This window comes from Manis pentadactyla, chromosome 10, assembly GCF_030020395.1.
Source record: "Manis pentadactyla isolate mManPen7 chromosome 10, mManPen7.hap1, whole genome shotgun sequence".
Lineage (NCBI taxonomy): Eukaryota > Metazoa > Chordata > Mammalia > Pholidota > Manidae > Manis > Manis pentadactyla.
The window spans coordinates 125,079,261-125,105,081 of NC_080028.1; the positions used below are offsets into that span (position 1 = coordinate 125,079,261).

At 52.2% G+C, this 25,821-nt stretch overlaps 2 protein-coding genes across 4 annotated transcripts in view; both read left to right on the forward strand.

Annotated features, from left to right (window-relative positions):
* The first annotated feature begins 1,985 nt into the window (after positions 1 to 1,985).
* On the forward strand, positions 1,986 to 13,212 carry C10H16orf89 (chromosome 10 C16orf89 homolog). Its single transcript, XM_036931780.2, has 8 exons — positions 1,986 to 2,248; positions 4,917 to 5,066; positions 5,846 to 5,996; positions 7,169 to 7,286; positions 8,479 to 8,614; positions 9,234 to 9,338; positions 10,395 to 10,481; positions 12,872 to 13,212. Exons 1-8 carry the CDS (start codon positions 2,041 to 2,043, stop codon positions 13,036 to 13,038), a joined length of 1,122 nt encoding a protein of 373 aa, XP_036787675.2. The 5' UTR covers positions 1,986 to 2,040; the 3' UTR covers positions 13,039 to 13,212.
* Positions 13,213 to 19,022: 5,810 nt separating this feature from the next.
* Positions 19,023 to 25,821, forward strand: part of NAGPA (N-acetylglucosamine-1-phosphodiester alpha-N-acetylglucosaminidase) — an 8,337-nt gene continuing 1,538 nt past the window's right edge. Inside the window, exons 1-10 of one of the 3 annotated variants that reach the window (XM_036931764.2) lie at positions 19,023 to 19,175; positions 19,269 to 19,724; positions 20,630 to 20,769; positions 21,605 to 21,713; positions 22,650 to 22,778; positions 23,273 to 23,478; positions 23,579 to 23,626; positions 24,616 to 24,744; positions 24,938 to 25,066; positions 25,155 to 25,218. In XM_036931764.2, coding sequence (XP_036787659.2) covers positions 19,090 to 19,175; positions 19,269 to 19,724; positions 20,630 to 20,769; positions 21,605 to 21,713; positions 22,650 to 22,778; positions 23,273 to 23,478; positions 23,579 to 23,626; positions 24,616 to 24,744; positions 24,938 to 25,066; positions 25,155 to 25,218 — 1,496 coding nt within the window. In that variant the 5' untranslated portion in view covers positions 19,023 to 19,089. Of the gene's footprint in view, positions 19,176 to 19,268; positions 19,725 to 20,629; positions 20,770 to 21,604; positions 21,714 to 22,649; positions 22,779 to 23,272; positions 23,479 to 23,578; positions 23,627 to 23,760; positions 24,745 to 24,937; positions 25,067 to 25,154; positions 25,219 to 25,821 lie in introns of those variants that run through there. The other 2 variants (XM_057487630.1, XM_036931765.2) reach the window with 2 other exon arrangements.

The window sequence follows — 25,821 nt, forward strand, 5'->3', positions numbered from 1 at the left end:
AAGTCACTTAACCCCCCACTTCTGAGCTTCAGATTTTGTTTAAGGTATAAGAAGAGATAAGAATGGTACCCCCACTTCAGGTTTGTTGTAAGGATTAACAGAAGTGATGATAGTAACAGGCTTTGCCTGGAACATTTGTTCTCGATGGTACACCCAAAAGGGCCAAAAGAGGTTGTTGGGAAGGGGAAAAAAATTATTCTTTTGATGTAAAAAGCGCAGACTTAGATACAGTACACTGTACATCTGCAGTATTAAAATTTCATGGGGTTTCTGCACAAATGCTTATGCATGAGGAACCCTCATACATTGCTCATGGGAATGTAATATGGTGCAGCCACTGTGGAAAATAGTTTGGCAGCTCCTCAATAAGTTAAAAATAGAGTTACCATATGATCCAGCAATTGCATCCTGGGTATGTGCCCAAGAGAACTGAAGACAAGTTTAGAAACAAAAACTTGTAAATGAATGTTTATAGCAACATCATTCACAATAACAGAAAGGTGGAAACAACTCAATGTCCATCAGTCAATGAATGGTTATAATGTGGTCCAGCTATACAAAGGAATGAAGTGCTGGTCCATGCTATAATGTGGATGAAACTTGAAAACATTATGCTAAATGAAGGAAGTCAGACACAAAGGTCACATAGTGTATGAGTCCATTTCTGTGAAATGTCCAGAACAGGCAAATCCCTAGAAATGGGAAGTAGATCAGTGGTTGCCAAGGGCTAGGTGACGGGAAGAGGGGAATAGGGAGTGACTCCATAATGAGTACGGGTTTTGTTCTGGTGTGATAAAAATGCTCCAGATTGAGACAGTGGTGGTGCTTGCCCAAGTTTGTGACTATACTTTAAAAAGACATTTTCAAATGATGTACTTTTAAAGGGAATTCCATGGCATGTAAATTGTATCTCAATAAAACTGCTATTTTTAACTGATCAGGGAAAAGAAAGTCTAAAAAGGCAGGGAGTGGGGGGCAAGAATGAAGTTAAAATTTAAGAAGCGCTGACCCTAGAGGCTGGCCACAAGACATGTCACATGCACATACTGGTGGCAGTATTTTTATTATTTTTACAGATCTTATAATCTGTTACCTGAAGCCTTTGGGCCAGGCATGTTTCTGAATTCAGAATGTTTTGGATTTTTAAAAGGAAATATGGTGCACAGGTAACCATCCTGGAAAGGTTCAGGGCAGCACCCTGTAAACCAGCATTAGCATTTCTGCAAGGAAACATGTGCTTTCACACTGAGCAAGCTAAATGAGGGCTCTCAGTCTTCCCTGTCCAATACAGGAGCCACGTGTGGTTAGTCTGAGTGGAATTGTGGCTCAAGTGTAAAATCCTCACTGAATTTCAGAGACTTAGTATGAGAAAACTGATACTTAAAAAAAAGAATGTAAAAAATTTGTCATTTTTAGATTGATTACAAATCAAAATGGAAATATTTTGGATCTCTTGGTTCAAATAGAACATATCCTTAAAATGCATTCTTTACTTCCCTTTGCTTTTTTAATGTGGCCACTAGAAAATTTTGAAGTGCCCACCCAGCTCATCTTTGCAGCTCACGTTCTGTTTCTCCTGAAGAGACGCCATTCTAAGGAATCTTCCATCGGGTCACGCAGGTGTGCCCTCAAATGACCTTATTCCAAACTTACTTAAAAAATAAAATGAAACAAAAAAAGTTTCCTTTTTAGTGCTTTTGGATTTCTGGATTGTAACTGCAACTGCTAGATCAAAGATGTAGCCCGTGGGCCTGGAGAATCAGGGTTGAGAAGGAAAGTGGGCCCCCACCTCCCTGGCCTGTGGCCAGCTGGCTCCCCATCCAAGTTGGCCAGACCACTGGGTCCCTCAAAGCCAGTCCCCCGCAGCGGCCCTTCCCAGGGCCCTCTGCCCGGGCCACCCCAGGCTGCTGGGTCAGCCCTGCCCAGGCCACTGCCTGCAGTTCGTCAGGGCAGTGGGGAGGAGGCAGCTCAGGCAGAGGGCGTGTCGGGGCGAGCTGACAGGGCTCAAGCACCGGCCCAGCCACAAAAAGAAGACCAGCCATGCCCAGCCCGGGGCTCTTGCTCGTGCTCCTGCTGGTGGCAGTGCCCCCACTGCAGCCCTCGTCGTTGCCACCACCGGACACCCCAGAGGGCAAGGCTGCCATTGCAAACCTCGTCCTCTCGGCGCTGGAGAGAGCCACCTCCTTCCTAAAGAAGAGGCTGCCAGAAATCAACCTGGACGGTGTGGTAGGGTTCCGAGTGCTGGAAGGTGGGTGCACCCTCTTTCCCCTGGACAGGCCACCGGGAAAGCCGGTTCTCAGCCCGTCACCTGTCTGCTCTGCACCCCTGGGACCTGGCCACTTCCACTTCCTGGCCCCCAAAGAGCCAGCTTCGTCTGTAAGAAAAGAGGGGCAAGGGGCGGCTTGTTCCTTTTTGGGGGTCTGGGGCCTCGCTGTAATCAATTTTTTTTAGAAGCAGGAAGGATTCGAAGGCCACATGAGAAAAGATTTGAAAATTATGACTTTTCCCTAAAGGACATGATCTATTTGACAGTCCCTCCTCCTGACATGCCATAAGGAGGTGCGTAGACAGAGTGTGCCCTTTGAAGGAGTATTTATGGGAAGTGGCTACAGACAAAACTGGGGACCCTCCAGATCAGGTTCCAGCCCCTCTCCCCGAACTTCCGGCCAAAGCCGCCTGAAAGCTCAGAGAAAAAAGCTAAGTGTTTGTTCAGCTTTAGGGATATAGGATCTCCACTGAGGGGGCTGGAGTCAGGCCAAGGCAAATAGGGAGCCACCCCGCACAACACACTTCCAGTTAACGAACCCCTCCCCAAAGGCCACTGTGGCCTACGCAACAAACAGCCGACTTGGCATCAGCCTGGGGCTCTGGCTGCCCTGCTCCCCTCGCCCCACATCATGCCCTCTGCATGGCCAGTCGCAGCTTTCTGCCCCCTGCCCACCTGCACTCTAGTCCCAGAAGGAGGAGGGGGTCTGGGACACATCTGCTTCTGTCCCTGGCCTCACTGCCTGGGGGTCTCCTGGCGTGCCCCCACCCACGATCCTAGTCCCCTCCCCTCCAGGCCAGGACAAGAGTGTGGCAAGACACATGCCATGGTCTCCTTCATTCAGGCCCAGCCCTGCCTCATGACTCCTCTGGAAGTTAATAATAATACAAAACATTCAGGGCCGGCCTCCCCATCCAGCACAGGATACTTCTGGGGGCCCACAAAAAGGCTTTAATTTCTCTTAAGAAGAAATAAATGAGCTTTTAAGTCAAAGAAAATGCTTTAAATTATACACATATCCATCTTTATACCAAGGCATTCATCAACACAATCTTTAATGTGTATTTTTTTAGCGGAGGAAGGTCCCCCAGAGGGTTGCAGTCGAGATGCTGGGCGTGGCTCTGACCATCTGGAGGTCTGACTGGGGCAACCCGAACTGCTGTTCTCTCTCACAGGCCCGGCTGGTGGTGGGAGGCCTCCGCTCCTCACCCCGGGGGCCTCTCATAAGGCTGCTTGAGTGTCCACACAACCTGTGGCTGGCTTCCCCTGGAGCAAGTGACCCAAGAGAGGAAGGCAGAAGCCTAGGAAACCACACACCGTCACTGCCCCAACTTTCTTACTGGTCTCACAAGTCCACCACACTTGAAGTGGGAGGGGTTTGAAAACCAGCTGGCTGTCGCAGCACTCACTGCGAGAGGCCTACCTCCATCCCCAGCCTCCCCCAAAGAGAGAGATGGGGTCCCTGTTCTGAGGGGGTCCATTTGTCTCCTGGGTCCTCTCTGCTTGGACGAGCCACGTGGACATTAACCCTAAGAGATCAGAAGTTCCCTCCAACAGCCTCCACCAGCCGTGAGAGGGTTCCAGAAGGTGGCAGGAGCCACCACACAGGCAGGGAGCAATAGGAACAAGGCTCAGGACTCCCGAGGCCACGGGGGTCTCCCTGGTGACCGGGGCAGCCCTCTGGATGCCACCACGTTAACGCTCCATCTGCTGGAAGAGCCAAGTGGTCCAGAGCAAGGCTTCTGAACCAGACTGCTGGGGTGCAAGCCACAGGGGGGCATCAGAGAGCCCATCACCCCACAAGGCTTGCTCGGCACCCTCCTTCCGTCTCGTTCCCCTCTCCGACAAAGTTCTGTACCTGAAGGCCGATGCCCAGCCTCATCTCTCACCCTCTCAGCCCTGATGCTCCCCCTCACATCCCCTCTCTTTCTGGCCACCTCTGGACCTCCTCTCCCCCCGACCACCATTCTCTCCCACCCCTGCAGGGCCACTGCCAGCCTATAGGGCACCTTTGAGAACATCAGAAAAAAAATTTCCCTTCCTCAAGTCACTTGACTGCCATCTGCTGGAAAACTGTCTTACTATAATATACGGACACGTGGCAAATTGTGCGGCGTCTGACCTGCTCCACAGCAAAGAGGCTTCCCACCCTAAAATTTGAATCCCTTCCTTTTTTTTCCTCCTGTACAGCGAACCCTAAGTCTCCCTAATTAGCACTAATAGCTAAGCTTTATTAAGTGCTTACTTTGCACTGCAGAGAATGCTAAGTCCCCCCTACACATTAGGTCATTCAATCCTTACAACACCCCCCTCCTCCGAGAAGTACCCCTATTTTACAAATGAAGGAAGTGAAATGGAGAGAAATTAAAGGAGACTTTCTCTAGTCATCCAACAAGAAAGTAGAAGAGTCAGGATTTGAACCTAGGCCCACCTCCAGAAATCAAGCTCTTCACACCACCTTCTGTCACTCTGGCCCCATCCCCATCCCCCGGCTAAGCCCTAAGAGGCCTAATTTCCAGTAAGCTCAGCACATTCTTTTCCCTAGGAAGCTGGAGGAGGCAGAGAGGCTCAATAAGCATTATAACTTAGGATAATTTTTCCCGTCTAAATGGTTTGTCAAACGGAACGGATGAACCCTGTTCCCTCCCAGTGCAGCTAAAAGGCGTTCAGGAGCTGTGGGCCCAGGACCCCCAGCTGCAGCCGCTGAGCCTGCATGTGGGGAAACTGCTGGAAAAGCTGGAGCCGCTCCTCCACAGATCCATTTTCTACCTCAGGCTGAGTGACCCCACGTACCTAAGAGGTAACAGCATCGGGGGGAGTCCCACTTCTTCAGGAGCACTGCATCTGGGGATGTTTACTAAAATAACCCAGTGCAAGGGGGGGCCTGGGACCATCTGTGACCGTGACCCAGAGCCAGGCACTGAGCGGGCCTGCCCCTGGGGGGTGTCCCGTCATCCTTGCCTTCCTGCTGAGATGGTTTCTCCCACCCGCACGGGACACGGGAAGGAGGGGACATGTCTCCTCTCATTTGTTCAGCTGATGCCCAGGCTTAGGGACCTCCAGCCTAGAATAGAAGGGAGGGTCTTGTCTGCCCCAAAGCGGGGATCTCTAGCCAGTAAGTCATCCCTTTGCACAGCAAACATTAGCATGCCTGCCTTTCTGCAGTCGTGGTCCCCAGCCTCTCCCAGGCCTGCCCCCTAAGACCATCTCAGCCTATGTCATGCTGAAGATGCCCTTGACTGGGCATCTATTTTGTAAGAGCCCTGCTTTCTAACCAACCCAAAGGAATCAACTAACCATTTTTAGGGCTCAGGCTTCCGTGGGATGCAGTGAATTTGGTCAAAGCCTGTCCCAATACAGCTCCTATTGATTTAAAACAAATGTTTTCATAAAAAGAGTTTCCTATCAAATGCAGTCCCCATCAGGGCAACATTTAGAGCCCTGAGCAGACACCCAGTGCGGTCAGGGCTGCCCAGGAGGGACACTCAATGCCTGGCTCAGAACCAGGGAGCCAGGGGCGGTTAAGCATGGAGTGGCCCACTGCTCCTGGGTCTCTTTCCCTGACCCATCCTCTGCCAGAGTTCGAGCCGACCGTCCAGCCCGGGTTTTGGAAGCTCCCACGCACCTGGACCCTCACCAACACCTCCTTGGTCTACTCCACCTTCGAGACTCAGGACTCCTTCTCAGAGGAAAGCAGCGACTTGTGCCTGGTGCAGCTGCTGGGAACCGGGTGGGTCCCCTGCGCTTGCCCAACTTCCCCCAAATCCAAAAAGTTTGCTCTTTGCCAGCCCTCCTGTCCCACTCACTTTCCAAGTCCCCAAGGGTCTGTGCAAAAGCAGGCCCAGCTGCCCCAACAACACTCTCACCCACCCTACTCTCTACCCAAGGCCATCAGCCCCATGCAAACACCTCCCAACCCCTGCTTCCCTCCCACGTTCCCCCACTCCTGACTTGTCTCCCCACACAGAGGGATCTTTTCAGAAACCACATCTGAACATCCTACCCCCATGTGCATGTCCCACCCCATTTCTCAGGACAAAACCCCAACTCCTGCTGCCCTCCCAGCTCCCTAGGCTCCACCAGTCTAGCCCCTGGGGCTTCTTGTCAGACTCTCAAAGGCAGCCCCCCCAACTTCTAAGCCTTTGCCTTTGCCCCCACAGGTGCCTCTGCAGGACCTCACCCCATGCCCTTACCTCCAGCCCCCACTCCTATGCCTATATACCTCTCTCACACTTCAAGGCCAGCTCCAGCCCCCTTCCTCCAGAGCCTTCCCTGAGCCCGCTGCTCAAAGCTGGCCTCCTGGAGTGGGCTGACTCTCCTAGCACCACTTTATGGCTCTGTCCCCTCACCGGGTTTGGAGAACAGGACTGAGCCTTGTTCAGCTCACCATTTTATCCTGCTGGGCAGTGGGCTTGAAGCAACTCCCCAACTCACCCAAGGTGCAGGGACCCATAGGATGAAGGGGAAGCAAGTGCCTGGACCCCATCCTCTCAGCATCCTTCAGAAAACTGGGCCAGAAAGCAGCTGGGCTCAAAGAGGGGCTGTGATCCCTGTCCTTTTTATGGGACAGTCCTGGCACTGGGGAACAGGCATGCTGGGTGCATGCCCCAAGCTGTCTGGGTTCATAGATCTGCTGTTTAGGGCAGTGCTGGAGAAGACAGTACTTGGGGGTCCCACGGAGCAATAGGAATTCAAAGCCCTTGTGGTTCCCCCAACCCAGAAGAGCTCCAACAACACTTCCCAATTTAGCAAATCAAGACACAGGACACCTGTGGCTTATCTGGCAGCCTCTTGTGCACATGTGGAATCTAAGAGGTTCTAATAACTGGTGGGACCAGGGAAGATTCTGCACCCGGGCTTTGTTTAGAACAGCCTTAAAAGCCTAGAACCACTCTCCCCCAGGACGGATAGCAGCCAGCCCTGCAGGCTCTCGGACTTCTGCAGGACACTCATGACCAAGCCCAGCTGCTCAGGCTACTGCCTGTCCCACCAGCTGCTCTTCTTCCTCTCAGCCAGAATGGTAAGTGTCCGGCATGGCCAGCCCGTGCCCCTGGAGAAGGAAAGATAAAAGGAGCTCATGGTGGTGTGGTTTTGCATACTACACATCAGGAAATAAGCAGGTTTTAGACTCATGCTTTGGACATCAGGAGGGAGATGTGAGAGCAGCCTGCCATTGTCCCCCATAAAACTGAACCAAAACTGGGACAGGGATTTGGAATTCTGTTGGACAGATAGCTCTGCATGCTCTTCTGGATCATAGGGCATCAGAAGCACAAGAGAGAGAGTAAAAGGAAAAAAAAAAAAGAGCAAAAAGAACTCAATAAACTACCACAAATGGAAAAGGACTAAGAAGTCTGTAGATAGCCACTCGCAGAAAAACCAAAGCAAGATCCACCCGGCCCCACCCACATCTCTCTAGTGCCCTGTGCTCTTCTAAGCCCAAGAGCTCGAGCTTTGCTCAATAATAATAATTTTTAAACATATATGTTTCTTTATATAGAAAGGCAAGTTTCATTACTTCTATTCAAAAATATTCAATGTCCAGAAATTCTTAGCTGAGAAGGGACTTGCTGTTGCTCTTTAATAGATTTTTTTTTAATATTATGTATTTGTAAGCCATCACAATCCAGTATTTTTGTAGATACAATAAAAACCAAATTACCAGGTAATTTATTTTTATTATTAGATTCGACAGGTAGAAAGTTACTCTGACATGTTGCTACAGAAGTTTCTAAAGGCTGCTTTCATCTCCTGTCCTTTCTGGGCTCAGAAGCTGCCAGGGGTTTAGGCGGGAGTCACGGTATAGTGACAGCTAACTGCTTAGGCGCCCCCTAGTGTCGGGCACTAAGTAGGGCACTTCCTAGGAAACGTGTCGCCTACCGCAGGAGCTCACCTCCCGGGCAGCTCACAGAGCATGGTCCTTGCCCTGAGAGGACCCTTGAGGCTCAGAAAGCTTCACTTAGCTGGCCGAGGTCACACGGCTTCTGAGTGTAGAGCTGGGACTCCAATCCAGCTCTCTCTGAGCCCCAGTGACAGAGCCCTCAGAGGACGGGAGTGTGGATGGGACAGAAATTCTGGGAAAGGGGGACAGACCTGCCCCAAACGCAGCCACTTGCAAGACCATCTCAGAACGGCGGGCCTTTTCCTGTAACAGAGCAGGTATCTGTTATCTGTATCACCAACTTCTTGTCTCCTGTTGTTGGTGTCCCCAGAAGGGATGCACGGCTGGGCTGTTCCACCAGAGCCAGCTCTACATGAATCTCTTCTGCGCCAACATGATGGACCTGAACCGGAGAGCTGAGGCCATCGGATATGCCTACCCCACCCGGGACATCTTCATGGAAAACAGTGGGCGTCAGCGTTCCGCTCTAAGGACAAAGTAGCAGGGTGTCCCTGGTTCAGGCACGCACGCACACACACACACACACACGCACACACACACAGTAGGGCCGCCAGATTTAGCAGATAAAAATAGGGGTTGCCCAGCTAAATCTGAATTTAAGATAAACAATGAATACACTTTTAATATAAGTATATCCCAAACACTGCATGGGATATGCCTTTTCAAATTTGTATTTGTTTATCAGAAATGCAAATTTAACTGGGCATCCTGTATTGTATTTGCTCCTGTGTGACTGCTTCCTGCCCCCAAAGGCTGAGCAAGTGACAGACCTCTGGATTGACTGCCTAGCTGACCAGCAAACAGACCTCAAAGCCCTGGAGATGAGGCACAAAGGGGTGCCCAGATCCCTGTGCTGACCCCAGCTCTCCACCAAGGCCCTAAGTCGAGGAGCCCCTGCTCGCTAACGCAGAGCCTTGGGGCTGCCTCCCTCCAGTCATTGCATTGAGTGCCCACCTCCTGGTGCTGCCTCACCCTGATGGCAGGAGGCACCGTGGTGACCTTGGGGGGTGGGAGCAGGTGAGCCCGGAGGGAGGCCTGCAGAAGGTTCTCTGTCTTTGCCTCCAGTCATGTTCTGTGGAATCGGTGGCTTCTCTGACTTCTACAAGCTCCGGTGGCTGGAGGCCATTCTCAGTTGGCAGAAGCCACAGGAAGGGTGCTTCGGGAAGCCTGGTGAGCAACACTGGGAGAGGGAGGGTGGTGGAGGCTGGGTTTCTAGACCAGGTAAGGAAAGGATACAGTGGTGTTAGGGACACAGTGAGGGATTTGCAACACTTATGTGCTTGTATACGTATGCAAATACATGCACACATGGAAATGGGATCAGAGCTTTGGAATCCAAAACTTCACAGGACAGGAGACAGCCCTGTGGGAAGAGGTCAGCCTCCCACACCTGCATTAACAAATTCCCTCCCTCAGTGAGTATTCCCTGGGTATCTGTATGTGCCAGACATTTCTCTAGGCTCCAGGGAAACAAAGGCCCTGAGGAAAAGAGGCAGAAATCACCTAAATAAACCAGTTAGCAAAATTATCACATGTTCTGATAAGGGCTGTGAAGCAGGCAATAGACTGAGAAAAAAAGAATATCACAGAAGATTCTTTAGGCAGAGTGGCCATGAGGAGATGTCTGAGAGGTGACATAGAAGCAGAAGTAGGTGCATAGAGGATGCAGCCCCTTTCCAGCCATATGACACTGGACAGCTGGTCCTTGTTAGAATACATCAGTTCACCTCTCTGAGCCTCAATTTCCCCATCTGCAAATAAATGAGCAAAATAAATCCCCTTCCTGAACTATGAGGAATAGACACAACACGTGTGAAACCAGCTGGCCTGTGCTGGGGACACAGGAGGCTCCCCATAAATGCTGAAGCCTGGGATGTTCAAAGAGGCAGAGCTTTTGCAATAGGGTGGTCTGTTTTTAAACAGAGAGGTTTATAAAATGAAGATTCTCAGGCCCTCAGACCTACAGATCCAGCGGGAAGGGTGGACCTGTGGAACCTGCATTTGTAACAGGCTCCTCTGGCCATTTCTGATGTGGGTGGTTGGGGGACCACAATTTGAGAAATCAGACAAGCATTGTGTGGACATCTGTAGACAAGTGCTGAAAGAACCTTCTGGAAGAGCCTCCAGTTTCAAAAGACCTTGCTTGAGGTGTTGTGAGGGGTGGAGGTTTAGGGAGTAATGTTTAAAGATCTTGAGAAGTCAGTTCACCTTTCACTCTTGTCTCAGCTGCTGAAGATGAAGAATTATCGAAAACCATTCAACACCAACAGCATTTTTTGAGAAGAGTGAAGAGACGAGAAAAACAATTTATTGGTAATGAACATACCCTGGGGACATTCTTGGCATGAGACTGAGACACCCTAGGAAGGCTACACACAGGTCTGCTTCAATGGAACGCAGGTCCCAGCCTCGCTGAAGGGGCCGGTGGGCGGCCCTCTGTGCTTGGGAGGTGGAAGGAAGGGTAGGAGTCCCTGACACCCTCCTCTTAGGAACGGGGAGTCCAGGGACATTATCTCCAGTGGAAGGGCCAGGATAGAGAAGTTTGAGTGCATTACTGAAAATCAGAGAGATCATGCCCCTTAGTCACGGTCTAGTCAGGAAAACAGAACCCACACCGGGAAGTCCAACAGAGGGAATTTAATATAGGGGACTCATGTCCAAAGTGTTTTGAGAGCTGAAAACAGAGAAAGTGGGAAAACTCAGAGACTGACCACTGCAGGGAGTCACTGCCCACCCAGGGGGCAGAGCTGGAGGCTCTGTGGGAGGAGTGGGTTACCACAGCCTTTGGGAGCTGGACACAGAGGAGACAGAGGCACAGGGGAGAAATACCCAGCTTCTCCCCTTCTTCCTGTTCCTGCTGTTGGTCAACCCTAAGTGGAAGCTGGTGCGCAAGGCATCCTGGGGACTGTAGTTGGAGGGCTCAGTACACTATGGTTTGGAGCAAAGAAGGGCAGGGAGGAGATCTTTGACCCAGCACAATCCCCGTGGTCACATGTGTTGATGTCCCCAGCTTATACCTGTTGTCCTAGAGCCACTATGAATAATGGCCGCTTTCCTCCTAAAAGGGTTCTGGTTGAGAAGATAAATTATGTGGTCAGCCCAACAATGTAGAGAAGCTGTGACTAGGATATAACCATGTTGGGAAGGGAGGGAGGGCAAGACGTAATGGAAGGAAAGATGGAGAGAGGGATGCAGAGAGGAAGAGAGATGGAAGAGAAGATTCACTTTCATGTTTTTTATCAATGAAAAATAAGTAACTTCAAGGCAAACACAGAAAGGGAGGAGGAGCAGACAGCTCACAGAGCAGATGTCCAGCGTATGGTGGTGAATGATTTCAGCCAACAAATGTCTCACCATCAACGCCACCTGGCCTCACCACCCACCTGCAGGTAGACAAGGGAGAGGCGTGGAGGCACAGATCCAGTGAGTCCGTTTTGTAGCTGCAAAGGTAGGGCAGAGGAGGAAAGAGAAGCTCTCAAGAGATTAGGCCTGCCTGACACAGGGGGCTGGGACTACTGCCTCTGGCTGGGTGGTAGGGGGCCTGCTGTGCACTCAGGGGGAAGCTGGCCACTCCCTGGAGATTGACAGCTGGCAGCTGGGACCATCCTGAGAGCTGGGAGGGGAAATGCAGAAATTCCAAAGCCCAAGGTCCTCCCTGGGGCCCCTGTAGGTTGACCAGCAACTTAGAAAACTGTCCAGGAGGAGGGAGCGTGCTCCTCCCTTCCCTTGCGATGCACACCCATGGAGCAGGGGAGCAGGGTGGGATGACGAGGTGGATTCGAAGTCATGCCCCTTCAGATCTGCTTCTGCTCCTTCCTCACCGTGGGGGCCACTCAGCCTCTCTGAGCCTCGGTTTTGGGCCCAAACAATACCTCCCTCACAGGGCTCTTGGGGTTAGTATCGGATCATTGTGCAAGGCCCTCCCCGTGGCATTTGGCATATGGCAGGCCACCGATCAGCACAGACTACACGGGGGATAATCAGGCTCCTTGGAACCTGCCTTGTCCCTCCCCCCGAGGGGCCTGACCAAGGTCCTTCCTTCAGCAAGCCTGTGAGGGGAGAGGAAAGTCAGGGTCCCTCCACTAGCCAGACAATAAAAGTGCGTGGCCCACTTTGAGTTCAGAAAATGAAATAACATCTAAGGGGTTCTTGTCTCAGGCTGGTGCTCAGGGTCACACGGGCAGGCCCAAGGCAGCAATGAGGGAGGCCATTGGGGTCATGAATTAGGCTGTGGGGTCACCACACCGGAAGCTCAGGTCCGCTGCCTGAGCTCAGTTTCCCCGTCTGTCAAATGGGATGATAAATAAGTTGCTCGCCTAGAAGGTCTCATGCAGGGCCCAGGAGCAGGGAAGACAGGAAGGAGCTGGACACGTGCAGGGCCTCAGAGACCACAGGAGCAGGGCGCTGGAGCATGGACCGCCCCACAGAGACACCCCCGGGGAGGGGGTGGCCTGGCTTTGTGTCCCTGTGTTAGTTACGTCACTGGGTGGAGGTGTCACAGATGGGGAGGTGCCAACTGGTTGAAGATATTTCTTCAAAGAAGGGAGCTGTTAGCTGCCCCCACTTAGAACAGCTGGCAGATGGGTGCCCAGCCCAGCAGAGGGGATTGGCAGGTACCAGGCTGGCGGGGGGCATAGCTGAAATGCACACATGGTGGAACTGTGGGCATCACCCAGAAATGACAGAGGACTCTCTCTCCCCAGATGGCTGCTCCTCCCACAACACAGCCACGGCCGTGGGGGCCCTGGGGGGCTTCCTTTACGCGCTGGCAGCAAACCCCCCAGCACAGGGGGAGCTGCGACGGTCCGCACCGGCGCCCCCCGCCAGCGGCTACGGACTCAGCCACCCCACACCGGCCACTGAAGGATGAAACAGACGCCCCGCTTCCTTCCTTAAGTCCCGGGCGCCTGGGCTACACCCCGAGATAGAGGCAGCTGTAGAAACAGGTGACAGAGCAGCCCAGCTTCGTCCCCTGGGGAGCAGGACCAGGGAAGGGGGGCCGGATGGACCCAGGAATGGAGGCAGGCGAATAAATTTACGGTGCACTTAGTGGGGACTTGAGTCTTGTTTCCCAGCCCTTTGGACGACCTCTGGGGCCGTTTCACGCCTTTTACCCACACAGCACAAATTCTAAACAGACCCATAAACGAGGCTTAAAGGTGATTTGCTCAGATGTCAACTGTTGCCTCCTTCCCAGTGGGATTCTGGGAATAGGGTCTCTGAAAGTAGCAGTTCAAGTCACGACCTAGAACTCGAAATATGGCCACAAAAGGCAACGCGTAAAATCTTTATATCCGGTGTAGAGAGCTCCACAGGATCGCTTGCCAATAGCGTCACGGTCATGCGATTTTACAAAAGACAGTGTAGCCTAAGGGTTAGTGGTGGGGTTCTGCACCCAGGCTGCCTGGGTCCAAATCCCAGCTGTCCCACTAATTAGTTCTGTGTCCTTGGGCAAAGTAATTTAGCGTTTCTATGACTCCATCTCCTCATAAATACCACTGCAATCGTTGTAGCACCTACCTCAGTATTGCCTCCACTGCTGTGGGTACTACTAACAGTCCCTGTAAAGTCTTAAGTGCCAGGGAAGTGTTGTCTGTGGGCGCTTGTCCCACAGCTGTGGGAAGGGGCCGCCAACGCATCCCAGCTTGCAGTTCTTCCCTCCTGTCCTGCCTCAGTGTGAGTTTATCTAAAAGTGTCAGCTGGAGCTCTGACACTAACCTAATGTTTGAGAAAAGACCTTCTGGAACCTTACAACGACGGGTCTATGTCCTGGCTTGGTGCTGATTTCAGGCTACATGCAGACAGGTGTCAAAATTAAACTCCAGGGTAGAAAAACCAGCTAAAAACCTGGTCCTTGGGCTGGGAGGATCTTTAAGTCCATCAATCTTACTTTGCCTCAAAGTGGAAAATAGCTGCCAATCATCCTTATGTGACAACCTGGTCATATTTGAGAAACCGAATTAAAATACCCTTTGCTCCTTCGGCCCCCGACTGAATGGCCTGGCGGTGGGGGCGGTTCTTCTAGAGCTTTCCGCTGGCGGTTAGCCTCCATCTGGTCCTCTTGGCTGCTGATCCTGGGTGCTTCCAAACGCGCTCTTACATTGTCAGGCTCACGGGAACACTCCGGGTTGTGTCGGTGGGCTTGGTTGCTTTGGAGGTGGTGGTTTTCTTGGGGAACCAGGGGCCACAACTTAATGCCCACTGGGCACTCATATGCTTCAGGGATTCTGCCACATTGCCTCACAAGCACACACTCACCAGGACAGGCACACCACCCAACCACGCTTCCTGGATCTGGGGCGGATTCGTCACGGAAGCTGACAAGACACCCATACATTTTTAGAAGTCTTTAGTTACCAAAATAGAGTGGAAAGGCTCTTCGACCTGTGTTTACAAGTGTTAAGTGATAGAATGCAATCAAGTAAATCCGAAGATCTAATTGGTTGTATCAAGCGATTCATGAATCAGGCAGCATCCATCTCCCCCATCAGAGAGATGCTCTGAGGAGGTGTACAAAAGGGAAGGTGTTTATAGACAAGAGGGTGGAGCTAACAGTTATTAGCCCACAGTGTGGGCTGTGCCCGCCTGCATCAGAACCGCGTTGGGAATCTTGTTAAACATGCAGATTCCCTGGCCCTGCCTCCAGAGACTCCCAGTCAGCTGCCAGGAGGGGGCCTGGGAATGTGCGTGTTTTGCAAACTCCTACTTCAAACCCACCACTGCGGTTTGCAGCCACTCCAGCCCCAGGAACCCACTAACCTGCTTTCTGTCTCTCCGGGTTTGCCTTTTCCAGACATTTAATACAAATGGAATCACATGACAGAACTTTGTAGGGAGCAAGTGTGGAAAGTGTCCTAAAAGTGAACTAAGGTGATGTTGAGATAGGTCCGTACTTTCACTAAAAATCATTGACGTGTACACTTAAAACAGGTAAAGTTTATGGCATGCAAATTACACCGCAATAAAACCATTTAATAAACTATAGCACAACCTTCCAGTGGCTTCCTGTTTCACTAGGGGTGAAATCCAAACTCACTTCCCTGTAGCCCTGCAGGATCTGGCACCTGCCTGGCCCCCACCTGGCCCCTCCCCATGCTCTGCCCCTCACTGTCTGATCCTCCTCCTCTCCCCAAGCTCTGTGCCATCTCCAGGCTCTGTGGTGCCCTCTGCCTGCACGGCTCTGGCTTGATCTCCCGCTGTTGTCCCTTTTACATTTCAGTGTAAATGGCCTTTCTTGCCACCCCCCAGGGTCATTCCTTTTCCATCCAGCTTCTCCCTGGCTCTCACCCACCCACTTGCACTGTTTAGTATCTGTTTCTGCATTAAAATCTTGGCTCTGCAAGGGCAGGTCTGAGCATCCAGCATACAGGAGGCGCTCAGTCTACTGAATCTACAAAAGATGTTGGGACCCGGGTGAGGATGCTGAGGGTACCCAGGTATTTCAAATGGAGAGTAAATGTGAGCAAAGGAGAGAGCCTTGGGTTAGCTGGTTTGGCTAGAACTGTGGGTTTGGGGCTTGCTAAAAGATAAACTGAGACTTATTAAAAATGTTAAGAGTTTATTTGAGCAAAAATTGATTTGACTGGGTCGCACCACCGTGGAAGTGGCTAGAAGCCAGGGGGAAAGATCTGTATAGAAAGAATGAGGAAGCAAAGAAAGGAAATTGATCAGCTATAACTTAAAACCTAGTTGGCTACATGGGATTGGTTGTTCTTAGCATTTTAATTTCATGACCTGGAAGCATTTACAGGCTTGGATTTTGGTTTGTGTATGTAGACAGTGTTTAAAAAGAGAGAGACAATAGGCCCACAATGGAGTCATGCTAAGCCTCATGTCAGCGAACCAAGACTTAATAGCTAACCTAATGCAGTTTCAGCCTATCTCAGGAATGTGGTCTTTAACCAGTCAATCTGGAATTACCTGGTCAGCACAGTGAGGTAATCTACCTGATAGGCACCCTGCTCTTCCCCCAAAGGCAGTGATCTTACCTAAAACAATCCATTCTTTATCTCCCCTTCTTCTGCCTATAAAAACCTTCTATTTTGTACAGCTCTTCGTAGTTCCTCTGTCTTTGCCAGATGGGTTAAATCATGATCTTTAATAAAGTCAATATGATCTTTAATAAAGCCAAGATGACCTTTAAGTTTACAGGTGAATTTTGTTTTTTAATAGCAGCCACATTAGAGCCGCATCATTAAACAATGGCCTCCTCGTTTAATTAATGTAACAGGCTGCTTTGTTCACATGGAGGATTTTCATGCCACTTATGTGTTCAGAATTTGGCAAAGGAGTGACAGACATCAAACTTAGGAGGACATCAAAGGTCAAAACTCACCAGAGACTGCCTGTGCCTGCATCTCCCAACTGATGCAAAGAAAAGTGTACTTCTGGGGGCAGGGAAGTTGGTGGCAGGCTTTGGCTTGTTTGCTGAAGATTTCTGGTAGCATGGATATAAAGATCAGAAAGACATACTCCCTCTCTGTCAGTGTATTTGCATCAGACCGGATACCATTTAAGCCCCACAGGATGTAGTTAGCTGAAGTGAACCGAACATGATACCCTCACAGGCCTCAGAGCCACTGGTGGGGGCCCATTTGAAGTCACTAACTGTATTAGTTCTGAAATTAAGGTGTCAGCAGGGCCAATCTCTCTCTGAAGACTTGAGGGGAGAATCTCCCCTAGCTTCTGGGAGTTGCCAACCATCGTGGCCATTCCTTGGCTTGAAGCTGCATCCCTGCAGTCTGTCTGTCTTCACTGGCCATCCTCCCTTCGCATGTCTCTCTCTCTGCACTTCTCTTCTCTTCCTATAAGGACACCAGTCAGACTGGATTTAAGGCCCACCCAATTCCTCTACGACCTCATCCTAACTAACTGCATCTGCAAAGACCCTCTGTCCAAAGGTCACATTCTGAAGTTCTGGGAAAGACATTAATGTGGGGGCACATTATTCAATCCAGTGTGAAATGTGACAAACTAAAACAAAAATAGAGTCAGCAGGGCTAAGAGAAATAACAAGAATGGAGCTAGGTGGCCATTAAGGTGCAAACTTCTCTGCTGGACTCCAGTCACAAAACACTCCAAACAACTTAGGTAAATGAATAAAATTCCTGCTGTTTACTTTAAGAACCCTAAACTTTGTCAGCAACTCAGAGCACAATTTGGGTTACTACCCAAATCTGTGTCTCCCAGATGCCATCCCTAAGGCCCCAAATAAACACAACTGTTTTACAGCTTGGCCATTTTTTTTTTGATTTTTTGATTGATTGATACCAGTACCCTGACCCTGACTGGTTCTAAGAGGCAGTGGCTCAAAGAGGGCCCTGAGTTCAAGTACTAATGGTGCTGACTGTGGACAAAAAGGGAAAAGGGGGCTGGCTTGGCTCTCTAGTACCCACGAGTGGTCAATGCAGTCCAGGGAGATCTCCCTGCACACTAGGTGAGACCTCAAGCTGGGAAAGCATTCTTGACTCTGATGGAGAAAGAATTCTCTAGCAGGTCGAGCAGGTACAAGCAAAGAGTAGTTTAACAGAGTGAAAGGACACCTCTAAGAGGGACTGCAGGCACGCTCCAAAGACAAGCAGCACGGTAGTAGCGACTGGGTGGTCCTAAAACTGACTTGTTTAAGCAGGGGGTGGAATATTCATCGGGATAGGTGGGGGTCTTCTCAGAACTGGAAGGGGATCTCAGAACTGAAATAGGGTGACATCCTATTTTTGTCCTTAGATGGTCTGCCTGGGAACTGTGGTAACGCCAAGGAGCATGATTTTTAGTATGCTAATGAGCATATATGTTGACGTGAATCAGAGTCAACTTCTCCTCCATGCTGGAACCAGTTTGGGCAGATTTATTATCTACACCCTCCCTCCCCAGCCAGAACAGTTTACATGGAATGTTTCGAATACAAACAAGCATCTAACAGAATGTAAACCCAGCCAGATGTAAATAACACAAACGTCCCCCTCCCCTGTGCTGCTCATGTCTGGCTCTCTACCTACTGTAACACATTGTGCTGGCTCTGGGGTGCCCACACATTGCACTGGCACCAAAAGGCCTCCTAACCCTGGACACTGTCTTGGACCAGAGGCCTGAAGAGAATTAGCCATTCAAAGGAAATGTAAAGCACAATATACAAAGTAACTAGCCAGCTTTAGGGGTTTCTGACCTGTGTAGGTGCATAGGGTCTGCACATGAAGGGTCCCACCCTTGCTTTCACCATCTGCTCTCACCATCTCGAAATTCTTAATTTACAAACAAGGATCCCCACAAGTCATGTAGCTGACCTGCCTGACCTCTTCCCAAATGTCAAGGTCAGAAAAGACCAAGGCTTTTTCCTGTTCCAGATTCAGGGTAACCAAAGAGACATGACAACTAAATCCAGCTCCTGGACAGGTTCCTGGATATGGCGAAAATAGCTCTTAAGGACATTATAAGGACAATTGGGAAATCTGAATGTGAACTGCGTATTAGTTTCTATAACTCTATCTATGTGAAATGTCCTAATTTTACTTGGCCTGTGGTTTTGTAAGAAAAAGTGTTTGTTCGAAGAGGATACGTACTGGATCCTGATGTCTGAACTTTGTTGCAAATAGTTTTAAAAATGTACATGAATAAAGTGCAAATGATCAAGTAAATGGGGCAAACTTTAACCAGCAAAGGTAAGTGAAAGGTATGGGGTTTTCTTTATACTATACTTGCAAGTTTCTGTACGTTTGAAATTACATCAACATGTTAAGTTCCCACCCCACCACTCCCAGCGCCCTGGCCTCTCTAAAAAGAACAAACAAAAAAAACCCCAGTAAATTACAGGACCAGATCTCGCGATATCCGAGGAGGTTAAATAGTTTTGTCCAGACTGAAATTTGCCACCAGAAGTCTTGAGTCACGTGGGGAGGGCTCACGTGACCGGAGGCCTGCGTTCAACATGGCGGCCTCCATGGGTCGCTGGTCTCTCTTCCTCCTTGCAGTGCTTTGCTTCCTCAGGCAGGCGTCTGGCGGCCTCAGCCCCGGGTAAGTACAGCCCCCGGTGGGGTGAACCGAGTTCTGGGGTTCCCCCATCCGAGTCACAGTCCTCCGAGCTCTGCGCCCCTCCTGTTCCCGCAGGCCCTCCCGCGACGACGACCTGCTGGTGCCCTACCCGCGCGCGAGCGCGCGCTCCGCCCGGGACTGTACGCGGGTGCGCGCCGGCAGCCGCGAGCACGAGAGCTGGCCGCCTGCCCCCGCGACCCCCGGCGCCCGCAACCCCGCCGTGCGCACCTTCGTTTCATACTTCGCCGACCGCGCGGTCTCCGGCCACCTGACGCGGGCTGCCGAGCCCCTGCGCGCCTTCTCGGTGCTGGAGCCTGGCGGGCCCGGTGGCTGTGCGTCCAGGCGCCGCGCCACCGTGGAGGAGACGGTGGGGGCAGCCGGCTGCTGCGTCGCCCAGAACGGCGGCTTCTTTCGCATGGACACGGGCGAGTGCCTCGGGAACGTGGTGAGCGACGGGCGGCGGGTGAGCAGCGCCGGGGGGCTGCAGAACGCGCAGTTCGGGATCCGCCGCGACGGGACCCTGGTCACCGGGTGAGAAGGCAGGAATCCCCGTGACTGTCGAGGGTACACGATCTGAGATTTGTGTTGATTTGTGTTGTAGCCGTGCTTCTGTTCAAGTCACCTACGCAGCAAGCAAGCCAAGCCTCCGATTGCTCGTCTGCGGAATGAGATAGTCATACTTCACTTGCAGGGTTTATTCTTCATCTAGTGTCACTGAGCATTTGCTTTGTGTCCAGCAGTGTTCTTTGCGGGAATATAGCACAAAACAAGCACAGACAACTTTTGCCTTCATGGACCTCCCTTGTTACTGGCAAAAATAAATAAAAGCCAGGAGAACAAGTTTAGATTGTGTATAATCAGGGAAGCAAGGAACAGGGTGAGCCAATTATAAATAAAGTGTTATTTTTTAGGGAGGGTGATCAGGAAAGGCCTTTCTGAGTAATTAACTTGCGTTGAGACCTGCAGATTAATCACAAGTCAGCCAACGTCAGAAGTGGAGGAAGAGCATTGTAGTTACAAGGAGCAGCAAGCACTAAGGCTCAGAGGTGCATGATGCTTTGGTGTGTGTGAAGAACTGAAGGAAGGAGCAGGATATCAGAGAATGACAGGACTATGACTGTTTAAAACATTCGCTCTAACTCTGGCTGCAGACTAGGTTGGAGGGGCCAGAGTAGAAGCAAGGGCGCCAGTTTACAGTTGTTGCAGGCATAGGGTGATGGCCGAGGAGACTGAGGGCCGTCGATGGAGTTGAGGTCTGTTGAGGATGGTTGTTTCTTTTACGTGAAGTGTACGCTGTTTACAAAAGCTGCACTCCTTTGTCCAGGCGGGTTCCTGGGGTACCAAGGGGAGTCAAGCAGCTGGGCTGAGGTGGGGAGGGGGAAGGGTGCCTTACTGCCCCTGCTGTTGAGTGAGTATCATGCCTTACCTGGGTCCAGGTACCTGTCTGAAGAGGAGGTGCTGGACACTGAGAACGCGTTTGTGCAGCTGCTGAGTGGGGTCGTGTGGCTGATTCGCAATGGAAGCATCTACATCAATGAGAGCCAGGCGGCGGAGTGCGATGAGACCCAGGAGACAGGTTGGGAGTTAGGGTAATTAGCAGAGCCCCCCTGAGAACCAGGACCAGTGAGGGGGTGGGGAAAGCTAGGCTGAAGTCCTTCAGCAAGTACATTCTAGACTGGGGATCAGTGGGGATTAAGACAGATAAGGTCCCTGCTCTCGTGGAATGTATAAGAAAGAAAATAAATACAAAATATGCTGCAAAGAAATGGTAAGTGTTAAGAAAGATAAAGTTTGAGGAAAGGGGATTGATGGGGGAAAGGACCTATGATTCACAGGCTCTGGGGGTGAGGCCCAAACCTGTGGGTTTTAATGAGCCCCCAGGTGAGTCTGATGGACACTTGAGTTTGAGAACCACCGGGATGCAGAAGATTGGAGTGGGGAAGGGACACCAGGCTCTGATGTTTTACACTGAACAGTCAGGGAGGGCCTCACTGAGGAGGTGACCTGGATTAGAAGGAGCACGCCTTGGGAAGAGCTGGGGAGAAGTGCAATCCAGCCAGAGGAAATGGGAGAAAAGCCTGCAGGCAGTGAGATGGGTGCTCCAGGAGATGAGGTTAGGAGGCCGAGGTGACCGTGCTGAGCCTTGGCTTGTGTTCTAAGAAGAGTGGGAGCCATTAGAGAGTTCACACCTGGAGATGTTGCTTGATTCACACCTCAGAAGAGCTCTCTGGCTACCGTACAGAGACTGGGGGGATGGGACAGAGGGGAGGCGGGGAGACGCATGTCCAAGCAAGCTGCTAGGTGGCATGGGCTGGAAGATGGGGAGTGGCCACAGACTGACAAGAAGTGATAGGCAGAGCCCAGGAGGCTTCCGGAGGGCCAGGTGGTCAGCCAGACTTCTCTTCCTTCAGGTTCATTTACCAAATTTGTGAATGTGATGTCAGCCAGGACAGCCGTGGGCCACGACCGGAAGGGACAGCTGGTGCTCTTCCATGCGGATGGGCAGACAGAGCAGCGGGGGTGAGTGCCGGGAACCAGGGCCTCCGGGCCTGGGCTGAGTCCTGCTTTGAGGAACTTCAGCCCACTGACAGCCACGCTTGTGGCCCCCAGCTGTTCCCTGGGGATGTTCACACCCATCTGTGCCCCATCCTTATCAGCTGCACACTGCCTCTCGGTCTCCCCAGCTTAGGCCTCCTCTCTCCTGAGCCCTGGTTGGGATGAGGGGAATAATCACAAGTTCTCAGGGAGAAGAAGACCTTGGTTCCAATCCCAGCTCTGCCATCTGCTAGCTCTATGACCACAGACGAGTTATCCAACCTCTTTGAGCCAGTTGCTTCCTTCTTAAAGAGAGTGTTAGTTCAATACTGCTGCACAACAAATTCGCACAAACAGCGCCCGCTTGTTAGATCACAATTCTGTAGAGTCTGGAAGACTCCACTGGGTTCTATGTTCCGGTTATCTCACAGACAAAAGCAAGCAATTCACCAGGCAGGGTGCTTATTGGGAGCTTCCAGGGAAGAATCCTCTTCCTAGTTCATTCAGATTGTTGCCAGAATGCAGTTCCTCGTGGTTCTAGGACTGAGGCCTGTGTCTCCTTGCTGACTGTCAACGCCTTCAGGGCACCTACATTCCTTCTGCTTGTACCCACTCCATCTTCGAGTCGCAAAGGTGTTTCAGAATTCCCCCAATTCCTTAGTATTCCCAATGTCTCTCACTTTCCCTTCTGCCACCAACTGAGAAATGTCTACTTCTCAGAGCTCTTGTGATGGCATTGGGCACACCTGGAGAATCCAGGATGGTGTTCCCACTTTCAGACAGCTGTGCCCTGTAATATAACAGAAATGATCTCATTATATTCACAGCTTCTGGGAATCGGGGCGGGACATCTTTGGGAGGCCCATTTAGAAATTTACCAGCCATAGTGGAGCCGTCAGCAGCCCTGTCCCTGTGCTGCAGCATTAACCTGTGGGAGATGGCGGAGTTCCTGCTGAAACAGGATGTGGTCAACGCCATCAACCTGGACGGAGGGGGCTCTGCCACCTTTGTGCTCAACGGGACCTTGGCCAGTTACCCATCAGATCACTGGTAAGCTTGCCAGAGTCCCCTTCTGGAGGTCCATGTCCAGGCCCATCTCCAACAGTCTCATTTGTCTCATTCAATAAATACTGTGTACCTACTGTGTGTAGTGAGGAGGAAGAGCCAAGATCCCTGCCTCTGACTGCACACAGGAGGAGTGTGGAATCATTCACAGTGTACCACTACTACCCAAACCAATAAAGGGGGGCTTGATTGGTCAGGAAAGACCTCTCCAAGCTTAATGAAGCATAAGCTGAGATCTGAAGGATGAGGAGGTGGCAAAGCAGGGGTGAGAGAGTCTTCTGAGCAGACAGAACAGCATGTGCAAAGGTCCTGGGGTTGAAGGGATTGTGGGGTGGTGGGAAGAATCTATGAAAGCCAGAGAGCCTATAAAAAAAATATAAAATGGAGAGAGGCAGCCCTCGGCAGCAGCAGGGGGCCTGAGGGGTCAGCTGGGAATGGCCAGCACTGTTCCTCTCCTCACGTGCCGTGTCGCCCCACAGCCAGGACAGCATGTGGCGCTGCCCCCGCCGTGTGTCCACTGTGGTGTGCATACATGAGCCCCGCTGCCAGCCGCCTGACTGCAACGGCCGCGGGACCTGTGTGGAGGGGCACTGCCAGTGCACAGGGAGCTTCTGGTGGGGTGCTGCCTGCGACAGGCTGGACTGTGGCCCCTCCGATTGCAGCCAGCACGGGCTGTGCACTGAGAGTGAGTGGGCTCTGGGGAAGCTGCTCTGACCCGCGCGCCCAGCCCCTGCTGCCCCAACGCGCCCCGCCCTCACCTGGCCTTCTCCGTCTTGTCTTGGCAGCCGGCTGCCGCTGTGAAGCTGGGTGGACAGGGTCCAGCTGCAGTGAAGGTAAAGCCCCCAAGCGGGCCCCCTCCCCAGCCCTGGACACCCAAGGAGAGGGTGAGGTGGCAGCTACCTTTAGCCCCACCTGTTGTCTCTTGTGTCTTACCTCACGTGTAAGTCACTGCAGTCGTGTCCTGCAGCTGCTGCAAAAATTCCACAAACTGTGTGGTTCAAACAAAAGAAACATATTCTCCCAGTTCTAGAGACTGACATCCAAATTCAAGGTTTCAGCAGACCCATGCTCCCTCTGAAAGGTCTAGGGGAGGACCCTTCCTTCCTCTTCCAGCTCCTGGCAGGGCCCCAGGTTCTTGGCTTGTGGCCTCAGAGCGCCAGTCTCTGCCTCTGCCCATGCATGGTCTTCTCCCCTGTGTCTCAAATCTCCATTCTCTGACAAGGATCCCGGGTCATTGAATTTAGGATCCACCCTAAATCCAGGATGCTCTCATCTTGAGACCCTTAATTATGTCTGCAAAAACTCTATTTCCAAATAAGGCCACGTTCATGGGTTCCGAGGATAGGACGTGTCTTTGGGGGACGCATTTGGCCCACTCGCTCTCGGTGCTTAGCCCTGCAGTGGCTTGCTCTCCCACTCAGAAACCTGAGCCCCCCAGCATGGGCGGCCAGGTGCTGCGGCCCCCCCTGCCCACTGCCTCCCGGTGCCCCTTCTCTGCCGCCTCCTCTGTGGTCTCCCCCTGTCAAGTGCCCGCCACCCCCTTCCAGTGGTCTGCTGCTGTCACGCAGGTCACATCGTCTTCTGTCTCGTGGCCTCACTTGTACTGTGATGTTTGCTTCCTGGCTCCTGGCCGCCTGCCCTCCTAGACTGAAAGCTCCAGGAGGGCGCGGTCTCAGGGCCTGCCACGTGGCTTCATCTCCTGGGGAAGTACATGAACTCACCAGCGACTTGGGGGTGACTGAGATGCATTTGCAGTCCTGTTGGCCCAGGCCCTGGAGGGGGAGGGCCGGATTTTGCAAAGTCGCCCCTTCGCCCATCGCAGCTTGCACCAACGGCTCCTTCGGGGAGGACTGTGCCAGGAGGTGCCAGTGTCAGAATGGAGCTGCCTGTGACCCAGCTCAGGGGACCTGCACCTGTCCCCCTGGCTTCACTGGAGACACCTGTGCTCAGGGTAAGCTGGACGGGCCCCATGTCAGCCAGCAGTACTGCCCAAGGGCACCTCCAGGGTCTGGCCTGGGGGAGCGGGGTTAGGGGGTTGCTTCTGCTGCGGCCCAGCTCTGCATACACCTGGGGCCCATCCTGTCAGTGCAGAGAGGCCCCGTCACCAAGGCCTCCACCTCTGTCCCTCTGGCTCCTCTCCACAGAGTGTCCCTTCGGCTGGCACGGGCCTGGCTGCCAGCAGCCATGTGAGTGTGAGCACCAGTATCCTTGCGACCCCCAGACTGGCAACTGCAGCCTCTCCCCACCCGCCCTAAGCAGCATCCTCTCACAAGGTAGGTATGGTCCCTCCCAGACCCCCCGAGGGAGGAGGGGACAGACCCCTCCCTCCAAGCCCCTCAGCCGCCCGCTGGTACCTTACAGCGAAGCAATGTCTGCAGCCATCCGAGGCCACCCTGGAGCCAGGGAAGCTGTCCCTCCTCACTGGGTAGGTGCTTTGGTGGGACCAGGCAGGGGTGGGAGGAATCCCCCCCTCCACCTTCAAGGCCTGACCTCTTTGCCAGGGACTGGGCAAGGCTGGGAGGTGGCATTGGACGTCCATGGGACATTTCTCAATGTAAGCAGAGGGAGAGTCACAGCTGATGCTGCAGCCCCTGAGCCATCCAGGGGGACGGTGCAGAGGGACCCGGGTCCCTGCCCTGGGGGGACTGTTGGGGGCGGGGCATAGGTGCCCTTTCCCTGGCCACCAGGCTCACAACTTGATTCCTCTGCTCTTAGTGCAGAAGAACTGAACTCTGAGGAACTCCCAGCATTTCTCAGGCCCCTCCCTGTGCTCAAGCCTTGTGTTAAGAGCTTTATCTCTTATTTTTTAGTGCAGTAGGTTTCAAACTTGACTTCGGGAAGGGTGTATTAAAAGAGAATGCTAGACTCCCCACCCCTGGAGTCTCTGCCTCTGGGTCCCGGGTGGGGACCAAGGATCTGCATTTCCAGCACAATCCCCAGGGATACTGACACTGCTGGTCCAGAGACCTGCCTTCTCGTGGTTCTCACCTCTTGTGGCCCAACCTCAGGTGCCCAGCTCACCCCAGCC